This window comes from Branchiostoma lanceolatum, chromosome 13, assembly GCF_035083965.1.
Source record: "Branchiostoma lanceolatum isolate klBraLanc5 chromosome 13, klBraLanc5.hap2, whole genome shotgun sequence".
NCBI classification, from domain to species: domain Eukaryota; kingdom Metazoa; phylum Chordata; class Leptocardii; order Amphioxiformes; family Branchiostomatidae; genus Branchiostoma; species Branchiostoma lanceolatum.
In genome coordinates this window covers 2,621,787-2,640,950 of record NC_089734.1, presented here as the reverse complement: position 1 = coordinate 2,640,950, position 19,164 = coordinate 2,621,787, and the positions used below count along the sequence as shown (strand labels likewise).

At 41.3% G+C, this 19,164-nt stretch overlaps 1 protein-coding gene across 4 annotated transcripts in view; it reads left to right on the top strand.

The window, feature by feature from the left end:
* The window catches only part of LOC136446923 (rap guanine nucleotide exchange factor 4-like), a 99,407-nt gene that overhangs the window by 50,110 nt on the left and 30,133 nt on the right, over window positions 1-19,164 (top strand). For all 4 annotated transcript variants that reach the window (XM_066445578.1, XM_066445577.1, XM_066445576.1 and 1 more), the window contains 6 exons: window positions 5,870-5,931; window positions 8,118-8,183; window positions 9,996-10,102; window positions 12,774-12,895; window positions 14,329-14,512; window positions 14,900-14,984. In XM_066445578.1, the coding sequence (XP_066301675.1) occupies window positions 5,870-5,931; window positions 8,118-8,183; window positions 9,996-10,102; window positions 12,774-12,895; window positions 14,329-14,512; window positions 14,900-14,984 (626 nt within the window). The remainder of the gene's footprint in view (window positions 1-5,869; window positions 5,932-8,117; window positions 8,184-9,995; window positions 10,103-12,773; window positions 12,896-14,328; window positions 14,513-14,899; window positions 14,985-19,164) is intronic.

The following is a 19,164-nucleotide window of genomic DNA, read 5'->3' as shown; positions in this document are numbered from 1 at the left end:
TGATCAAAAATCTCAATACATGTATTGCAAAAAAAGTTTGAATAAAGACACGATGACATGGACAATCACTCTATCTGCTTGGCAACTACTTGTGAAGTTGGATTGGAAGATCCCACTTGTAGCTTGATTATAGTGGTGTAGGCCATCATCTATATCTTGATCTCAATATGTATGCTGGAAACTTTTAAAAAAAGCTGTTTTGTGTTCTGTGTTTGCATGTTGCTTTATTTCTTTACTGGAGACCATCCCAATTTTTATATCTCAAGTCGTACTACAGTATTACCATTAGATACTGAATATGGCTGTCTCCAGGACCCGTCGTTTTCCGGGAGGGAAATTTGCTTGTTGGGACAGGAAAAATTTCCTCACCTGTCCAAAATATCTGAACTTCATGACATGGAATCGATAAAAACATATTTTCGTAACCTTAAAATGACAGATTTGATAGCAAAAATGAACAATATGCCTTCTAATACCGTGCCCTAGACACAGTGGATAACGACCCATTGCCCCTACAGCCTCAATAAGGCTGTCGGAATACCTTTAGCCTTTCTTCTATCAAACTCAATTTGCTGATTTGGATTTCGTTTGATTTTGCATCATAAGCTTTCCAGACTCTCATCTCTAAGAAATGTTCAAAGTAATTATTTTCATGATGCAAATATCTCAGCTTGTCTTTCTCTTTGAAAACAAGACAAGGCTGATCAAACAGGCAGCAAACGTTCATCTGAAACAAAAGAACAGTTGTTGTTGGTAATAAACAAAGTCCATGGGAAAATGAACAAGGAATTACACAGGCTTCTTGCAGGGTGCCATGCCAGTTGAAATGTATACTAGTGCCTGAGGTTGGCATTACTACAAGAGAAATATTTCGCCCAAGGCATGTAACGTTACAACTTGTTTTCTCTTACTGAGCTTTGTGAAAATTAATTTCTTTTGAAACTTTGCCAATGTTTGTTATTTTAGCTTTGAGGCATACAGCATATCACTAAGTTGCTGCAAGCTTCTTACATGCAAGAAAGCTTGCGGTGTGTCTTTTTGTGAGAACAGAATCATGTCTGACGCACTTGCAAGGAAGTTCCTCGGGGACTGTTAGACATTTCTATGAAAAACAACTTCCAACCATCTGCCTACAACATGTGCCATGCACGATTCAAGTTCCTTCACATTTAGGCTGTGCCAAATTAATTTGATGGTTCATGGAACTTAACTGGTCACTGATCATGACAAGAGACAGAGGATGCTTTCCTAGCCTCTACCAGGCTCTACGGATCGCTGGGAAAATAGTAGAAATCTGCCAAATAGAGAGAATATATGTATGCCAAGGGTACTCCGTGGTTCGCTTATTGAGCTTCCCTGTATAGCGGAGTACCCTTGGCATACTATTCACTCTATTTGGCTGATTTTTACTATTTTCCCAACGATCCAGTTTATCCAGTTGCTTGTGTAACTGTTATTTTGGTCATCTTATTACCTGGATGTCTAACTTTCAGGTACCTTAAGTTAAAGCTTGTACAACAGCATGGAGTGAATACATGTAGTATTCAAGTCTCCTTCTAGTCCTCTGTTTTCCTGCTGTCTTATATCTGAGGACTAAGGAAATGAGATGGTTTAGCCTTAAAGCCAATTTTTTCAATCTGAGTGTCAAGTTCAATTGGTTAGGAGGGTGACCCAAGGAAGCCATTTTCCCCAAAAAAATTCCAGCCGTCACTTCAAAGAAATTCCAAAGCTGAGTCATAAAGTTTAAGGTCAGCTCCCGGTCGTTAGATTCCGTGTTGGAATTTCCAGGATTCCATAGCGACACTCCTGAATTCCACAGGGCAGCGAGTGGCTATAATTATCACAGGAAAACTCCCCATGTTTTGTCTGTGTATCAGGCTCGTATCGGGAATTACAGCTGGATTTTGTCTCTAGTGTGGAAGGTTGGCTTGGGTCAGGCCACCCTGAGTCTTCTGGGGTGAACCTTATAATGTTTCCAGCAGTTTAGGACATGATATCTCTACCGATCTTCACTGACAATCTTAAGAATAGTGCATTCCAGCCATTGTGGTGATGGTACCCTAAAGCGTAATATATTTACATGTGAAATATTCATTTTAAAGCGAGTTTAGAAAATGGAACGATGATATCAAAAGTTAGTTGTCAACCCACATTAGACAACTAAAACAAATGTGCTAGGAGTAGTCTGGCACAAAACACAGAATTTGTACTTTAATCCATCGCAACTTTGGTTGTAGCTACGATGATATACGAATATATGATTTTCAAAAGATCTCTGACTAGGATTTTTCCATAACCAATTGTTTTGTTTCATCACGTTTATGACTTAATTGTTTGAAAAGTGGAACAGAATTTCAAGACTAAACCTCACAGGATTTCTGATGCTTCGGCCCTTTACAAACGCATGCATGGCTACTCAGAGCAACTCAGCCCAAAACACTGGTCAACTCGGCCGAACACACTAGCCCTAACCATATAACCCTAGCTTGAACCATGGCCAAGTTGACCAGGGTGTTGGGCCCAGTTGACCAGGGTTTTTGGTCGAGTTGACCAGGGTGTTGGGCCTAGTTGACCAGGGTGTTGGGTCGAGTTGACCAGGGTGTTGGGCCAAGTTGACCAGGGTGTTGGGCCGAGTTGGTAAAAGACCAAATCGTTCCGATCACTGTTTCAAGTTACCCCCAAAGTTCATACCTCCCAAACTGGAACCAGATTTTCTGGACATGACCCCACAGTTATCAAGACCCCATAGCCTTAGCCTCCGTTGCAGTCCTTTTCCCCGCAGCGTGTTTTTTTTTCAATTTTTTTTTTGGGGGGGGGGGGGGGGGGGGGCGCCACGTATCTGCTTGGGATCCCGTATCCGCCGTGCCTCTGTGTCCGCTATAGACCCTGTGTCCGCTGCTGGGGAAGGACTGCGTTTTGTCGCTTCCAGCAAAGGCAATTAATGTATCCGCGAGAAGTAATTAACACTACCGGGAGAAGTAATTCACACTACCACGAGAAGCAATTCAAATGTTACGTTGCACAAAGCCCACGTGAAGTGACGCATGCTTCCTTGCAAATGATTATCATGTTGTCTTCAAAGTCGAGTTACAAATTGTCTGAAATGTGGCCTGATGTTTCTTTCTATTGCTGATATCTTCTGTGGATTCAGCCGTCGTAGCTAAGAGATCTTATAATTAGAGTGTTTCTTATACGACAGAGAAGACAATAAAGGGTCAGGGGTTAGATTATGATCGGCCATTGTCTAGCGCAGCGTGCGCGGAGAAAGTATTGCAGCTTTCTCACGCTTTGTGAGACATGTTTGAGCCACGTTTCCTTGCACGAAAAGCACAAAATCATTATAGCAACTTCGATTGATGTACGAAGGAAAAAATGCGAAAGGTTCGTTCATTTAGGTGTCCGTCCGTCGTGTTTTGAAAAGACATCCCGGCAACCGTTAGAACGTTGTCGCTGCTCAAAGGGGCATGAAGATTTCCCCGCGCTGGCCGTGTTTATTACGGGAAGTTCGCACATCCATGGCAATGGTGATAAGTGATTTTTGATGGGCCTTTGCTGGAAGCGACAAAACGCAGTCCTTCCCCAGCAGCGGACACAGGGTCTATAGCGGACACAGAGGCACGGCGGATACGGGATCCCAAGCAGATACGTGGCGCCCCCCCCCCCCCCCCCCCCAAAAAAAATTGAAAAAAAAAACACGCTGCGGGGAAAAGGACTGCAACGGAGGCTACCATAGCCTGACCTATAATGGCCTGATGCCATGGTTGATAAAGTGTGCCCTATGTCAGACATAGGACACTATACCAATAAAGACCTTTATCATTATAAATCTCATTTGCTCCTAGAGGAAGCCACCTGTCAATTTTACTTGATGGTGGTATGGTAAAGTTCTAAGCAGTACTAGACGCTCCCAGCAGGGGGCCTCGCTGTGTTTGTGATGGTTGGGGATTGCCATTTGCAACCATGTAGAGAACCTAGCAGGATGTTTTTGTAAGGATCAGAGGAAACATGACACTGTTTGTGTACAAATCAGTCGCGGTTGTCCTTCAGAGAGGCAGTCCTTTTGGCACTTCTGCTGAAGCTGTGTTTTCCTTTGCTAACACATTATCGAAATCAAGGAAGATGTCTCCAGCTTTGATTTTTTTCCGTCTCATTCCTGAGACAGCCCTGTTAACATCTGCAACTCTCATACATGTACTCTGCTACCCTAAGACTGCTACATTGAAGAAAGGTGAATATTATGATATAATAACAAAACATCAAGTATCCCAGAGACCTGCACACATTCTTGAGTAGGCCATGATAACACCATCTTAAATGTAGTGATGTAAAAAAAGTTTAGGTATCCATCGGAATTATGACAGTTATATCAAAATATGTACATCAAATAGTAATTACTTTAATATATCAACTCCTCGACACCTCTACTCAAGGTCATTTTACAGGAAGTTGGAGGTCATCTGCAAAATATCTGCCAGTCCATGGAATTCCTGAAAAAGCTCCAATCTTTCTCCCCATCTTGCAGTCGGGTTCAACAGTTTTGGCAGGTTTTCTCACTCAGGAAACAGATACATGTTAAAGTGGGAAGGAAGGAAGGATGGCAAAGTTACTGAGTGAACTTGCATGCCAAAATTTAAAGAGGGTCTGCATCCGGGCTGTCTTTAGGACCCGTCCCTTTGTCCCGGGACGGAAATTTGCTTGTCGGGACGGAACAAATTTTTACCTTGTACGTCCAAAAATCTGAACTTAATGACATGTAAGCTTAAAATGATGAATCTAACAAGGAAAACTTATTTCCTGTTATTCGTAGGGAAAGCCATCTTATTGGCGCAATTCGTAGCGAGGCAACAGATACATGTTAAAGTCGGAAGGAAGAAAGGATGTCAAATTTACTGAGTCGTGAGTGAGCTTGCATGCCAAAATTTAAAGAGGGTCTGCATGCTCTTTTCATTAAGACGTAGGCAGCCTATTTTTATTATTCCCTGTTATTCGTAGGGAAAGCCCTGTAATTCATAGACAGGCGACCAAATTTTTATGTGGCCTTGGTCACACCTGGCTCTCCCTGCTGCCTACCTCTGTAACCAATAGGGCATTGGGTGCCAAACGGCTACTTCAGAATGCTGAAGGTCAAACGTACATGACCTCGCTGACACCTGCCCCTTGTCTTAAGAAAGTTACAAGATTAAAGATCCCTAAAAATGAAGAAAGCTCCTCTTATCTTCTTCAGATCAGAAAAAGAAACAGAGCGACATTTGCTGACCTGAGTGGATTTAAACCATCTGGATAACTGAGAACTTGCAGGCCAGATAAAATAAACAGAACAGACAAAATCAGCTGGGTTTGTTTTAATGGACTTGCACTTTACCGTGCCACACACAGTGGGTCATACCACAGGTCAAATGCAATATCTAGGTCTGCCCTCCAACTTATATTGATAAGTATTTCAGGTGGACAGTGTTAGGAAATCATTCAGAGAAAACAGATACATGTATACCAGTTATTTATATAGAAGGACGGGAGAACTGGCGCGTAGCAAAAGCACGTCGGCTGATGATGATGATAAAAGTAACTGTATCAAAAAGCAATAAAATTATAGCAGCACATAGATAAGATTTTATTGGTCCTTTGAGTGGTCTTCTTGGCAGGTTTGACTGTAGTCTGGATGCCAGACCCCCAATCTCTAAAATATCTATCACAAAAGATATTTTAGAGATTGGGGGTATGGCATCCAGACTAGTTTGACTGTAAACAAAATGCCACAGTGGCACAGTACATCATCGCTATGATTATGGGACTGGAAGGATTGCAAAGCAGTATGGGTAAGGGGGTGAAGACTGCCATCTCTGATTGCTTAATATATCATGTTTTTCAGAAGCCAACCCTTGGATCCGAGCAGATGCAGGTCCACCGCCGGCCATGATGTCACCTTCACAAGTAAGCAAAATTATGTTTACTTCAGGGCACAGGTCTGTCTGTCTATCCGTGCGTGTGCATTTTTGTCTGTCTGTGTGTGTATGACCATGTGCATGATGTGTGTGTTTCTGTGTGTTTGTTCATCCATGTGTGTGTGTGTGCGTGTATGCAGGTGCATACATGCAAATTTTACTGTGTTCACGTATGAGTTTTACGGAACACATACGATCCGTACTATTAGTAAAACTGGTATGAATTCCGTAAAATGTCTATATTTCGTAGTAGTAGATTGTATGAATTCCAAAGAATTCATAAGTCCGAAGAACTTGTATGAATTCTGTAAAATTTGTATGAATACTTACTTACAGGCAACCCTGAGCAACCTGTACGTCAAGACCATTTTGGAAACCTTTTTCGACAGAATCAGGGCATGTCTGCCGGTTGAAGTGGAAAATTCTGATTTTATATGACTTGATTGGCGTCAAACATTCTGAGGCTGATTTTTAAGGCAGATTCATTCAGGCATAACAATGTCAGTCACCATGTGGCCTCCTAGTATCCTACTAATGACTTTATATGGCTTTCACTTGTAATAAGGCTCACTATGTAACCCATAAATAGTTCAGTGTACCTACATGTACATGTACATGCGCTGAAGTTATTCTTGTAACCTTCAAATTGTTATTTTTGGCAGCAGTGAGAAAGGATTCATAGAAGAACTTTATTGCACGACAATTGTACATGGTACAAAGCATGGCAAGAATTCGTAAACATAATACAAAATAGAAGTATAGAATAAAACTTAACATCCTAATTACTAATACTATACAATAAGGGCTAGCATACGTTTTGAAATATGTTGAATCAGGGCTGTCTCCAGCTTTGAATTTTTTTCCATCCCAGTCCTTGTTTGGGAGCCAATGTTTTGAATATTCGCTGTTAAATTAGTAATTTTTAGCTTACAAAGATAACCTTTCATCAATTTCAAGTGATAAACTTCAGAATTTTGGGACGAAAAGGGTGAATTCTTTTTCCGTCACAACAAGCAAATTTCCGTCCCGGGACGGAGGGACGGGTCCTGGAGACAGCCCTGTGTTGATTTCTTTGTAATGTTTCATAAGGGCAAATCTTTTACCTTTAATAAGCACACTACATTTGCCCTCAGTACAATACGTTGTGTAATGCACTGAAGACTTATTCTTAACCTGAAAATCTCTATCGGTATGAAAAAGGATTACAATTTCAATTTCGATAAGTACTTTGTTACATATGGTCGTAGCTTTTACCTTGTAATAAGCACACTTTGAAGGCCCCCAGTACAAAACATTGTGTAATATACTGAAGATTTACCCTTGACCTTAAAAATGTTTTTAGCGGCTATGAAAGAAGGATTCACAATTTCGATAAGTGCTTTGCACTGTACAAAAATTCATATTCCTAATGCGACTAGACAAACCTCCCATTGAAAAACACGTCTGTTCTTTTATATCTACTATAACAGAAAAGCGAGGAGAAGTAGAATTTATCTAATGATAGTCATATTCTTTTTGTATCCATTAACTGTACTTGTTGTTTTGTTTTGTTGTGACCTGTACTTAGCCAAGTGTGGCAGAAATGTGCAATAAAGGTCTTCATTCCTATATAAGATCAAAGCTTTTACCAACTGATGCTTTTGTGTCCTGTGTATGAACTTCTTGCCTGCCGATGGCCCAGTTACTATTTGATCTAAAGACCCCGAAGCAGACTTTGTTTTTCATTTTTTGGGGCACTAACTCATCTTGAGTGATGTAATTGACATTGTCAATGTCCACTCCAAGACTCTCTCTAACAAAGATTTGACCCATTTTGTCTTCATTTGGGCAAGAATTGAAAATTCATGACATTTTTATCAGGTTATTTATAATCAAGTTTAAGATTTAAGTCCAAAATGTCTTGGGACAGAACAAAGGTCTTATTCTTCACCTAGATATATGTTTATTAATTTCAATTTGGATAATTGCTTTGTTACACTACTTGCTAACAAAAATTTACCTATCTTTAGTCTGAAAAAAATGGTGTCCGCTTGTGTTTTAGTTTGTTCAGGTACAGGTACAGGTATATATACTTGATGTCCAGGCCTGGACCTGTACCTAGATAATTTTACAGGTGCAGGTACAGGTACAGGGTTTATCTACACAATCCTAACGGTAATCTTGTCGATCTTACAGGGTACGGTCGCTCCACAACACCACGAGAGCCCCGAGACGGGATCGCCCGCGACGCCGCTCATGCCCGTAAGCTGGTGTTGTTGTTGTTGATCCCATGATGCAATGGGCCGGTCACATGGCAGCTCGCCTGCCATGATTGGTCTGTGCCTAGGCAACAGTCTCTAGGCAACAGTCTCTAGGCAACAGTCCACCTCTAGGTATTCTACAGTGAGATCTCTCCTCACCACCTCAAGAGTAGCTGTCTTTAAAAACCAAGCAAAATTGGCAAAAATTCAATTTTTTTTTAATTTTGTGGGATGGTAGGACAACTTTTCTTGCTACATTATAATGTACATATATTGTAGGAAAGGCAAGAAAGTATCCATCAGTTTGTGGGAGTATTGAAGATGGTCCATTTGGGGTTTTGCACAAGATGGAAATCTAGCATTCCAAAAAAAGGCCATTGCCATGGCAACAGGTAACAACTAACTCGAAACTTCCAATTTTTCAAAGTTTAAGACAATGGCCATTGCACCACACAAAATTTTGTTGGAGAATTGACAGTTTTTAAAATAAATTTTGGTAACCTGAAGCTTGGTTTCTATAGACAGAACCTCTTGTATCACTGTTGTAGCCTCTGTGTGAGCCTGGCTTATCATTCATTTTTCCTGTGTTTTTATCTTACAGTTTGCACAATTTTCACTGTACTGAAGTTGTGAATTGTTTTACCGGAGAAACTGGTCGTTGTTTGGTCTTATGGTTTGCCGCCGTTTAATAGTACTAGTCAGACTCAGAGTAGTCTAAAAATAGGGTTAGGCTAGCAGATATACATGTAGTACCCTTTCTCGCCCACTCTCTTCTATAACATTGACTTTCATCATTTCGCTGGGTACTCAGAGACCACCACATTAAAAGAGGCCACCAAATTCCATCCTAATTTCTCCATGTTTACAGACGTAAAGAAAACTACCTTCCTCTTAGCTTCACAAAAGCTTCACAAAAGCACACATTACAGAAAAAGTGGGATCATACACCACAGTCTCGGGAAAAGAAGTTGAACCCAACCCAATAATTTAGAATTAAGTGTCGGTAGTTAATCTAGATTTGTCAAGTACTATACTGTTCACTGTCTGGCCATTCTTTTCATGTTAAATGTATTTGCAATTAGCCTACGCCCTACGGGCAATAACTTGCAATAAACTTTCAATTAAAAGCAGTGTTATTGAAGAATGTCTTGAACACCTTGTGGATTACTGATGCCTCATTTAGCAGATCTCTTTAAATTAACCATTTCTATTTTTAAATGTGGTGGCCTTAGGGTAACCCGACAAAAGTATTAGAGCTTTACATTAAGCATGCTTGGCAAAAATGTATTTGCCCTTGAGATTTTTTTTATTCAGAAATTTGATGCTTCACTTTTTGTTGATATGTTTATTTAAGTGCTTTCAGTTGAAGCTCAATACGATAAGTGTTATTTTTGTACAATGCTATTCATAGTCAGCGGCTGAATGATTTTCCAAATTGTATGTAGAATTTCTTAAATACAATACATGTTAAGATATTACAGTTAAGGCCACACCAATTTAATTTCTTGGTTAACAGATTTTTATTTTAAAAAAAAACAATTTTAGAAAAAAAAAATCACGAAAACAGAAGGCTTGGCCTGAGCCTTCTGCTTTCATGATTTTTTTTTTCTAAATTTTTTTTTTTTTTGAAAATAGAAATCCGTTAACCAAGAAATTGAATTGGTGTGGCCTAACAGAAGAAAAAAAAAATTAGCCCTGTTTTAAACTGTATGTCAGCCCCCAAAACATTATCAACTGCTATCTTTTTAATTTCCCGAGTGTGTAACATGCTATTAACAGCTTTTTATTTCCTTCTCTCTTGTTTTTGCTACAGACCCCCTCGGAGAAGTTGGCCCACGCCGGTCGTGTCGTGAGAACGGTGATTCTTGCGAAGGTGCCGCAGATGGTCCGCGACCGAAAATACCACCTGCGTACATACAGGTAAGAAGGGACTTAGTCACGGCGCGTTAGCTAATCTCGCACGCACAGGAAGCTGGCTGCTAAGCAAACAAGGGTAGAATATCGTGTTAAAGGATAGAAATGATGCATAGATGAACAATATTGGCTTGGTCTGAAGCAGACTTGTACATGTATGTCAATCAAGAAACAGCCGCAGATGGTCCGCGACCGAAAATACCACCTTCGTACCTACAGGTAAGACTGGACTTACTCACCGCACGTTCGCTAATCTCGCACGCACAGGAAGCTTGCCGGCTTTGTTAAAGAATATAAAAGTGACACATAGATGAGTGATATTTATCCAGTTGTACAGAAGGAACACTGCCATAAGTCTTGCTTGCTGGGTTTGAGATACTAAGCAAACAATGGTGGAGTATCATGTTTAAGGATAAAAATTATGCGGAGACATTTATGTCGTTCATCTATGCATCATTGGTCTAGTCTGAAACAAACATGTGTCAATCAAAATAAGATTATTTGTTTATAGCTTTTTATTTCCATTTTGTGACAAGAGTGTTCGCTAATCTCACGTGCAGGAAGGTGACCGGGTTTTAGACGCTAAGCAAACAAGGGTGGAGTATCGTGTTAAAGGATAGAAATGATGCATAGATGAACAATATTGAATTGGTCTGAAGCAGACTTGTACATGTATGTCAATCAAGAAACAGCCGCAGATGGTCCGCGACCGAAAATACCACCTTCGTACCTACAGGTAAGACTGGACTTACTCACCGCACGTTCGCTAATCTCGCACGCACAGGAAGCTGGCCAGGTTTGAGACGCTAAGCAAACAAGGGTGGAGTATCGTGTTAAAGGATAGAAATGATGCATAGATGAGCAGACTTGTACATGTACATTGTATGTCCAAAAACACAAAAAACTTTTCATTACCATTTTGTGCTGAGAGCGCTTGCAAATATCTCAGAAAGAGACACTGCCATAAGAGCTGGGTTTGAGATACTATGGAAACAAGGGTGGAGTATCAATTTAAAGGATAGAAATGATGTATAGGTGAACAATATTGGCTTGGTCTGAAGCAGACTTGTACACGTATGTCAATGAAAAAACAGCTTTTTATTTCCATTTTGTGCCGCAAGCGTTCGCTAATCTTGCTAGAAGGAAGAAACACAGCCATAACAGGCCAGCTAGCTCGGTTTGAGATGCAAAGCAAACAAGGGTGGACTATCGTGTTATACTGTAGGATAGAAATGACGCATATAGATGGGCGATATTTATTCTGAGTTGAAGCATTCGCCTAAGGAATATTTAGTTATAGTAGAATGCTTTTGTTTCAAAATGTTGCGTGACGTACTACAGTATGTCAACAAATGATGGTAAGAAGGTTTTTTTTAACCACCTGAAGTGTTTTTGTTTTGTCTCCTGGCATTTGCAGACAGCAGTCAGTTTTTGGCAGGTACCAATTTGTGAATTTTTCACCTCGAAAAAATTTACCACCCCACCAAAACACTGATTGGTAGATTATCAATTACACAAAGGGAAAACAACCTTCACGCACACACGCTAAAGGGTTGATACACCAATTTCTAAAGCTTTGTAGAAGATTTTTTCTCCTTGAGTTTGGGGGGAGGTGAAATTCGAATCAGCATGCACCTGGTAGAAGCTGAAAGTTGACAAGGCCACGCAAAATTTAACTTCTTTGTTCTCGGATTTAAGAATTCAAATTTATGTGAAATTGGAAGATCAACTTGAATAGAGAGAGTAAAAGGAAAGTCTGTTACTGACTGTTACTAAGTTGAAATGTCTGAGAAGTTCAACCAAGGAATCAAACTCTGCCTCAACTCAATGAAAAAGCGGCCTGCAGGCCAATTCCAGCTTCCAACAATGGTTAAAACATCTCCATGACTACATTTCACACCTACTTGCAAATGGTTATCATTTTACTGTAATTGATTTGTTACCATGGAAACTGGTTGCGGTCGTCTCACGTATTTCTGAGAAAAGGTCATATTAAGCTTTAAAGGTGTAATTTCATCTCTCACGATTCCGCGAGAAATGATGTTTTTGAGGCCTTCTTAAGAATGTCTTGAACACCTGGATATCTGAAGTGTGCATATCTCGGGGATTACTGGTGCTGCATCAGTGGATCTTTTGGAATTCACTTCACTTTTTTAGAAATCTGGTGGTCTTAGCATTTCCTGAATTATGAGAGATACCACCTATAGCTAGAGCAGACAAATAAAAATGAGATAAATTTGAACACATCGATTCCGGGTTGATAACTCTGGCACTTGAAAGCCTGACTATTTCCTGTTTGATAATGATGATGATAATGATCATATTGAATAGGTTGTTGCAGGAGGTGCATGGTGGGAATGATGATGGTGGGGATGATGAAGATGATAGGGGTGATGATGATGATGATGATAGCGGTTATGATAGTGATTAGTGTGTTGATGATGCAGATGTTTAATGGGTTGTTGCAGGAGGTCCAGGGTGGAAATGATGATGATGATGGTGATAATTGTGTTGATGATGATGATGATGATGATCATGGTGATGATGGTGATGATGATAATGGTGATGTTTAATGGGTTGTTTCAGGAGGTGCATGGTGGGTTCAGAGATGGTGGATTGGCTTATGATAATGATGATGGTTATGATGATGATGCTGATGATGTTTAATGGGTTCCAGGAGGTGCATGGTGGGTTCTGAGATGGTGGATTGGCTGATGGACCAGAGTGCACTGGTGCACACCAGGATGCAGGCAGTGGGGATGTGGCAGGCGCTGCTGGAGGAGGGGGTCATCTCCCACGGTGAGGGACAGTACATTACGTATAGGGTATGGGTATTTGAATCCCTGTTGGTAAAGCCAGTGTAATTGCCCATTGGTACTGTAGGGGGATTTGTGTTTACTTTCATGGAAGGGAAACATGATATTGTTTTTGCTCTGTTTCTTTTTCTTCTTCCTCTTCTTCTTCCTCTCCAAACAAATGAGGTCAATGACCAGGACCACTATTGTAACTGGTAAAGTAGCAGACACCCTGTGGTTCTTGATAACATAATGAAGCAAGTGGCAGGACAGAGTTACAGGGGCCAAGTTGGTCTGATTAGCCATGGGTCTAGTTGGTAAACAGCCAAAGGACTAAATTGACAGGAATAAAAAAATATTTTGAGCCTTTCATATGCTTCCTGTACAGTCAATCATAATACCAATGGTCTGGCCTAGATGGAGTTAATGGTGATATCAAAGCTGACATCAAATCCTGCAGGTACTAATGGTTACTTAGCCTGATTTTCCAGTGCCTAAGCAGCACGAGTCAACCAGGCAGAAAGGCCAGACTGAATGTCAGATTTGTAGCAAATTCTCCCGAAGGACGAGACACGATTAGAGAGGAAGTGTCGACGAGGATTCAAAAAGACAGTCTGCTTCGTACAGTTTTAGATTTCCTTAAGATAGAATTTATAATCGTGAATTGTATGCCGGAGGAGATCAGGGTCCTGGAGGCAGGGACATAATTAGCGGAAAGTGCAAGCGGAAAAAGAATACGAATTTTGCAGTTTTAGGTTGCTAAGACATTGTGAGTCGTAGATCATAACCTTTTCCAAGTTGCCTAGCTCCGTAACCGATAGAGAATGGGTAGCCTAATGGCTACTTCAGTGTGCTAGAGGTTAAGAAATGGCAGATTTGTCGCAAGTTCTCCCGAAGGATGTGACACAATTAGAGAGGAAATGGCTATGATGATTTGAAGAGACAGTCTGCTTCGTACAGTTTTAGATTTCCTTTAGATAGATTTTATAATCGTGAATTGTATGCCGGAAGAGATAGCATCGTGGTCCTGGAGACAGGGACATGTAATTAGCAGAAAGTGCGAATCGAAAAAGGATCCGCTCCTTTCCGTTTTAGGTTAAGACATGTGAGTCGTAACCTTTTCCCTGCTGCCTAGCCCTGTAGCCGATAGGGAATTAGTAGCCAAACAGCTACTTCAGTGTTGCTAAAGGTTAAGAAATGGCATCGGGATTCGGGGAGGCAGCGTTCTAAGACAGTGTGAGTTGTATGCCTACATGTAACCTCTGCTGCCAAGCCCCGTAACCGCCAGAGAATTAGCAGCCAAGCAGCTACTTCAGTGTGCTAGAGGTTAAGAAATGGCATCAGGGTTTCGTGAGTCAGCTCGCTGCTGTCGGATACCAGGATTCGTCCCGATGTTCAAGCGACCTACCGTGACCTCTCTCCCCTCCCTCTACTCAGTGTGCCAGGAACACCAGTTTAAGGACAAGTACCTGTTCTACCGTTTCCGTGACGACGACACGGGAATGGGCAGCATGCCGTCGACGGCGGAGAAGAAGGAATGTGAGGAGGAGCTACAGGACACGCTCGTCATGCTGTCGCAGATCGGACCCGACGCCATGATGCGCATGATCCTGCGCAAACTGTGAGTATACTCGCTACTAGGGCTGTGTGCCTAAACAAAAATTCAGGTACAGGTACGGTACAGGTACAGAAGGTTAGGTACAGGTCCGCACCTAGACATGTACCTAAACAAGTTAAATGAGTTAGTGACTTTGACAAGTTTTTTTTCTAGTTACTTGAACTAGTATTGACATCTTCTGCCAGTTCATTCTAGTGACGCTGAAGAAGAGCAATGGATGTTACTCAAAACGTCTGGAAGTAATCTCCAAATCTTATTCAGTTGTAAAGATTGGATTGTCTTTGAATATTGTTTACCAGGATGTCTAACCTTCATCAACTTGGTAACATGTGTTATACTTCAGCACATATTGGAGGTTATTTAGTGATTGTGTGCCTTGTTGTTTGACAGACCACACGAGCGATCAGTTGACGAACTTGAGATCATCTACGAAGAGTTGCTTCACATCAAGGCCTTGACTCATCTCTCCAACACGGTAAGCTGATTAGTCATTTGTCCTTTTGTGCGTTCGTTTGCTTAACGTTCCTTCCCCTTAAACAGGCACCTCCACGAACATCTTTACGTCCCTTCCAAAAGACAGGTGCAGTCCCAACTGAAATGCCCTTCCCAGGATTGAACCAGCATAAGTTGATCAGTCATTTCTTTTGTTCATTCGTTCAGACCCTTGTAACGAGGCACATAGGGCAGCAAGTTTCCTTGCTGTTTCAATAGAAGGGTATATTTTTACTGGCAGGGGTTGCTAGCCCATCCCCTTTAACGTACTCGAGGCACCTCCTTGAACACAGGACTCCCATTTTACATCCCTTCCGAAAGACAGGTGCAGCCCCAACTGAGATGCCCTTCCCAGGATTGAACTGGGGTCTCCCATTTACCAACTTATTGGAACCAGGAGCTGAACTTTGAAGCTGTTACCAGTTGATTTATAGGGTCATCCCCAATTTGTCATTTTGGCCACAACTATTAATTCTCAGGGTTCTCTTACAACTTTCAGTGAAAGTTAAGCTAGAAGAAAACTCAATTCCCTGGCCAATCAGTCAAATAGCCAGCCTATAGAAAAACCCATCCCTGTCCCTGGTGCTGAACAACATTCACACACCCATCCCTGTCCTTGGTGCTGAACACCATTTACACAACCATTCCTTCGATACAAAATAGATTTCCAACTTCCTCTGTATTGAATCCTCTTTATGAATTTCTGAGAATATTATGTTTTACCATTTATTAGAAAGTCATTCGGCACAGTTACAGTGTTTTGCAAATTATAGATATGTTAGGTACTGCTATATTTTCAAGTTTCACAGGTGCAAGTTGTTTTTCTTCTATACCCTGATGGCAAAATGATCCATGTGACTTTGCAAGCACATGCACCGGGAGCTTTGTAAATGGCGGGGTTGTCTTGAATAGCCCACATGTGACCCTCTCTTCACATGGCAGCCATGCACACCTGGCAACCTTTGTTCCAAGTCAAGCCGGCTTATGTCAAGCACCTTCATTGGAAGTCAATACTCCCATTCATGTCAGCGTGAAAACAGAGAACTCAAAATGTTTACACAAAAGGTATTGAACACATGTCATCTTCGATTGTATTAATTTTGTATATTTGAAGGTCGTTGGAACTTTTCCTAGTGAAATGATAGAATGCATGGAGTCCAACTCAAGTCAACTAATGTTAACGACCTGCCTCATAAGTCAATACCCCTGTTTATGTCAATGTGAAGATGCCGAGAACCCAGGATGTTTACACAAAAGGCATTGATCACATGTCACCCTTAGACTGTGTTTGTAGGCACAAGTCATTGTAGTTTTTCCAAGTGCAATGATAGAATGCATGGATGGATCCTTTCTTTTTTTCTACAAGTTTGCTCAGTTTGAAGTGTGTATGGCCCTTCAACTGCCCACAACTAATCAAACTATAGAGAATATGCAAACTATATGGTACTTAAAGTTCTTATTGTGAAGTTAGAACATACAGAACTTAACTTAAAAATCCGTGAAGAAAACAATAGAAGAATCTTCTGGAAAGCAGACTGAGCCAAAAAGAGTCATTCTGTATTTCCTTTTTCCTTCAGGATAAGGAGATATGATTTGAGGTTTAGACCTTTCAACCACCAACAACTATTAAACTATAGAGAACATACAAATTATACAATACTTCAATTTCTTATTGTGAGGTGAGATATGAAGTCCGAAAAGGGGCATCCTAATACATTAGCCATGAATATCTGTTTTTATACAACTTTGAAGGTAACATTCCAAAACATCAACATTTTCTTACAAAAACAGGAAAACACCTTGGATCTATGCCACCCCTGTCATGTCTTATGTAAAGCTAAATCAGTACTCGTTTTCTTATGTATACAGAAGCATCTTAACTATTTCCACTGTAAAAGGTTAAGTGTTAGACACACACCAAGGATAAACGCAAGCTTTGCACATTTCGCAGAAATGGGCCAAAACTGGGCCTATAAGTCTGGCAGTGTTATGTAAGGGGTTGAAAATGGGGTCAGTGTGTTTACTGTTTGTTTCACTTGCTGCTCTCTCAACTCAAACCATAATGAAAAGTGGCCTGCAGGCCAATTTATTTTATTTTATTCACATACAAAATGTACAAACAAACAGAAACAGAAAATAGTAGACCAGAAGCACTTGTCTGATATTGCCGTTCTCATGCCATTGTGGTGTATACCACTGTTTCTCTCTTGTCTATGTATACTAGCCAATATATAGGAAATTTTCCTTCTGCTTTTTGTACATTAGAAGGTCTGTGGTACATATATTTTACGTGCCATTCTGGTATGGTAGCTTTAAACCAGCCTTCAAACGTTTGTTGGTTCAGACCTGTGTAGTTCCTAGTGGCACATAGCTTGCTGTTTCAGTCGCAGTGTCCATTTCTAAAGTACCAGGTGGGGTACTACTTCAGCGCATTATCTAATGATAAGTTTTGTTTAAGAGATCGCATGGGATTTTGTTTCACAATTAAAATCTTATGTACCCAAAAAAGCTTAATTATATAAGTGACATTACGCCATTAGACTCATGTCCTGACGTATGGCATGTATTTAATATGTCATACCTCGGCCGCGATATACCTGCCAGTGGGAGGATATTTCTGGGGTGTCCCTGTGGTGTAGTGGTCTGCGCTTCTGTTACTTACCACATCTGGTTCTGATTACTTGGAACCAGAAGGCCCGAGTTCAACTCCCGGGTAGGACACCTCTGGACAAGAGGCGCATTGAGTCATACCAAAGACTTAATAAAAATGGTGCATACTTCTGAAACAGTATGGAAGTTAAACACACTCCACTGCCAGTGGACTAGCCCCCTGCTGCAGTGATTGCACCACAGTGTGGCCCAGGGCTATGAAACGGGGATGGGCACTGCCCTATACACATTATGGTGTGGGAGGATTTTAACGAAGTAAAAGGATATTTCATTAACCCACGTAAATTCTGCTTGTAAATGTTTGGTTAGATGAAAGGGGAATAATGTATGTGTACAAACTACAGTAAAATCACATCAAAGCATGGTAGAAACGTGAAGGCAGGAAGCTCTGAAGGCCCAGCTTTTGCACTTTTGAAAATCCTTTAATTAGATATAAAAACATATCTTGGACTTGTCTGTGGTAAACCTTTGTTACAGTAAAAGCTGACATAAAGCAAGTAGCATCACTTCTGCCCTTGCATTTATTACAATGACGATTCTGTGCTAAATGACGATTCCTTGCTAAAAAGCAACCCAATACATCTCGTAAGTCAATCTTGGCTGAATCGTGGTTCAATGCCAACAAGGCTACAATGTGATTTCTATACTTCTTGAACAAGGGAGACACAAGCCTAGACAATGAATGTTGTTCGGAGACAGAGATATGTGAATGTTGTTCAGCACCATGGACAGGGATGGGTGTGTGAATGTTGTTCATCACCAGGGACAGAGATGTGTGTGTCTGTGTGTATGAATGTTGTTTAGCACCAGGGACAGGGATGGGTGTGTGAATGTTGTTCAGGGACAGGGATGGGTGTGTGAATGTTGTTCAGCACCAGGGACAGGGATGGATGTGGGAATTTTGTTCAGCACCAGGGACAGGGATGTGTGTGTGAATGTTGTTCAGCACCAGGGACAGGATTGGATGTGTGAATGTTGTTCAGGGACAGGGTTGGGTGTGTGAATGGTGTTCAGCAATAGGGGCAGGGATGTGTGTGTGTGTGTGTGTGAATGTTGTTCAGCACCAGGGACAGGGATGTGTGTGTGTGTATGAATGTTGTTTAGCACCAGGGGCAGGGATGGGTGTGTGAATGTTGTCCAGTGACAGGGATCGGTGTGTGAATGTTGTTCAGCACCAGGGGCAGGGATGTGTGTGTGCGAATGTTGTTCAGCACCAGGGACAGGGATGGGTGTGTGATTGGTGTTCAGCAATAGGGACAGGATTGGATGTGTGAATGTTGTTCGGGGACAGGGATGGGTGTGTGAATGTTGTCCAGTGACAGGGATCGGTGTGTGAATGTTGTTCAGCACCAGGGGCAGGGATGTGTGTGTGTGAATGTTGTTCAGGGACAGGGATGGGTGTGTGAATGTTGTTCAGCACCAGGGACAGGGATGGGTGTGTGAATGTTGTTCAGCACCAGGGACAGGGATGGATGTGCAAATGTTGTTCAGCA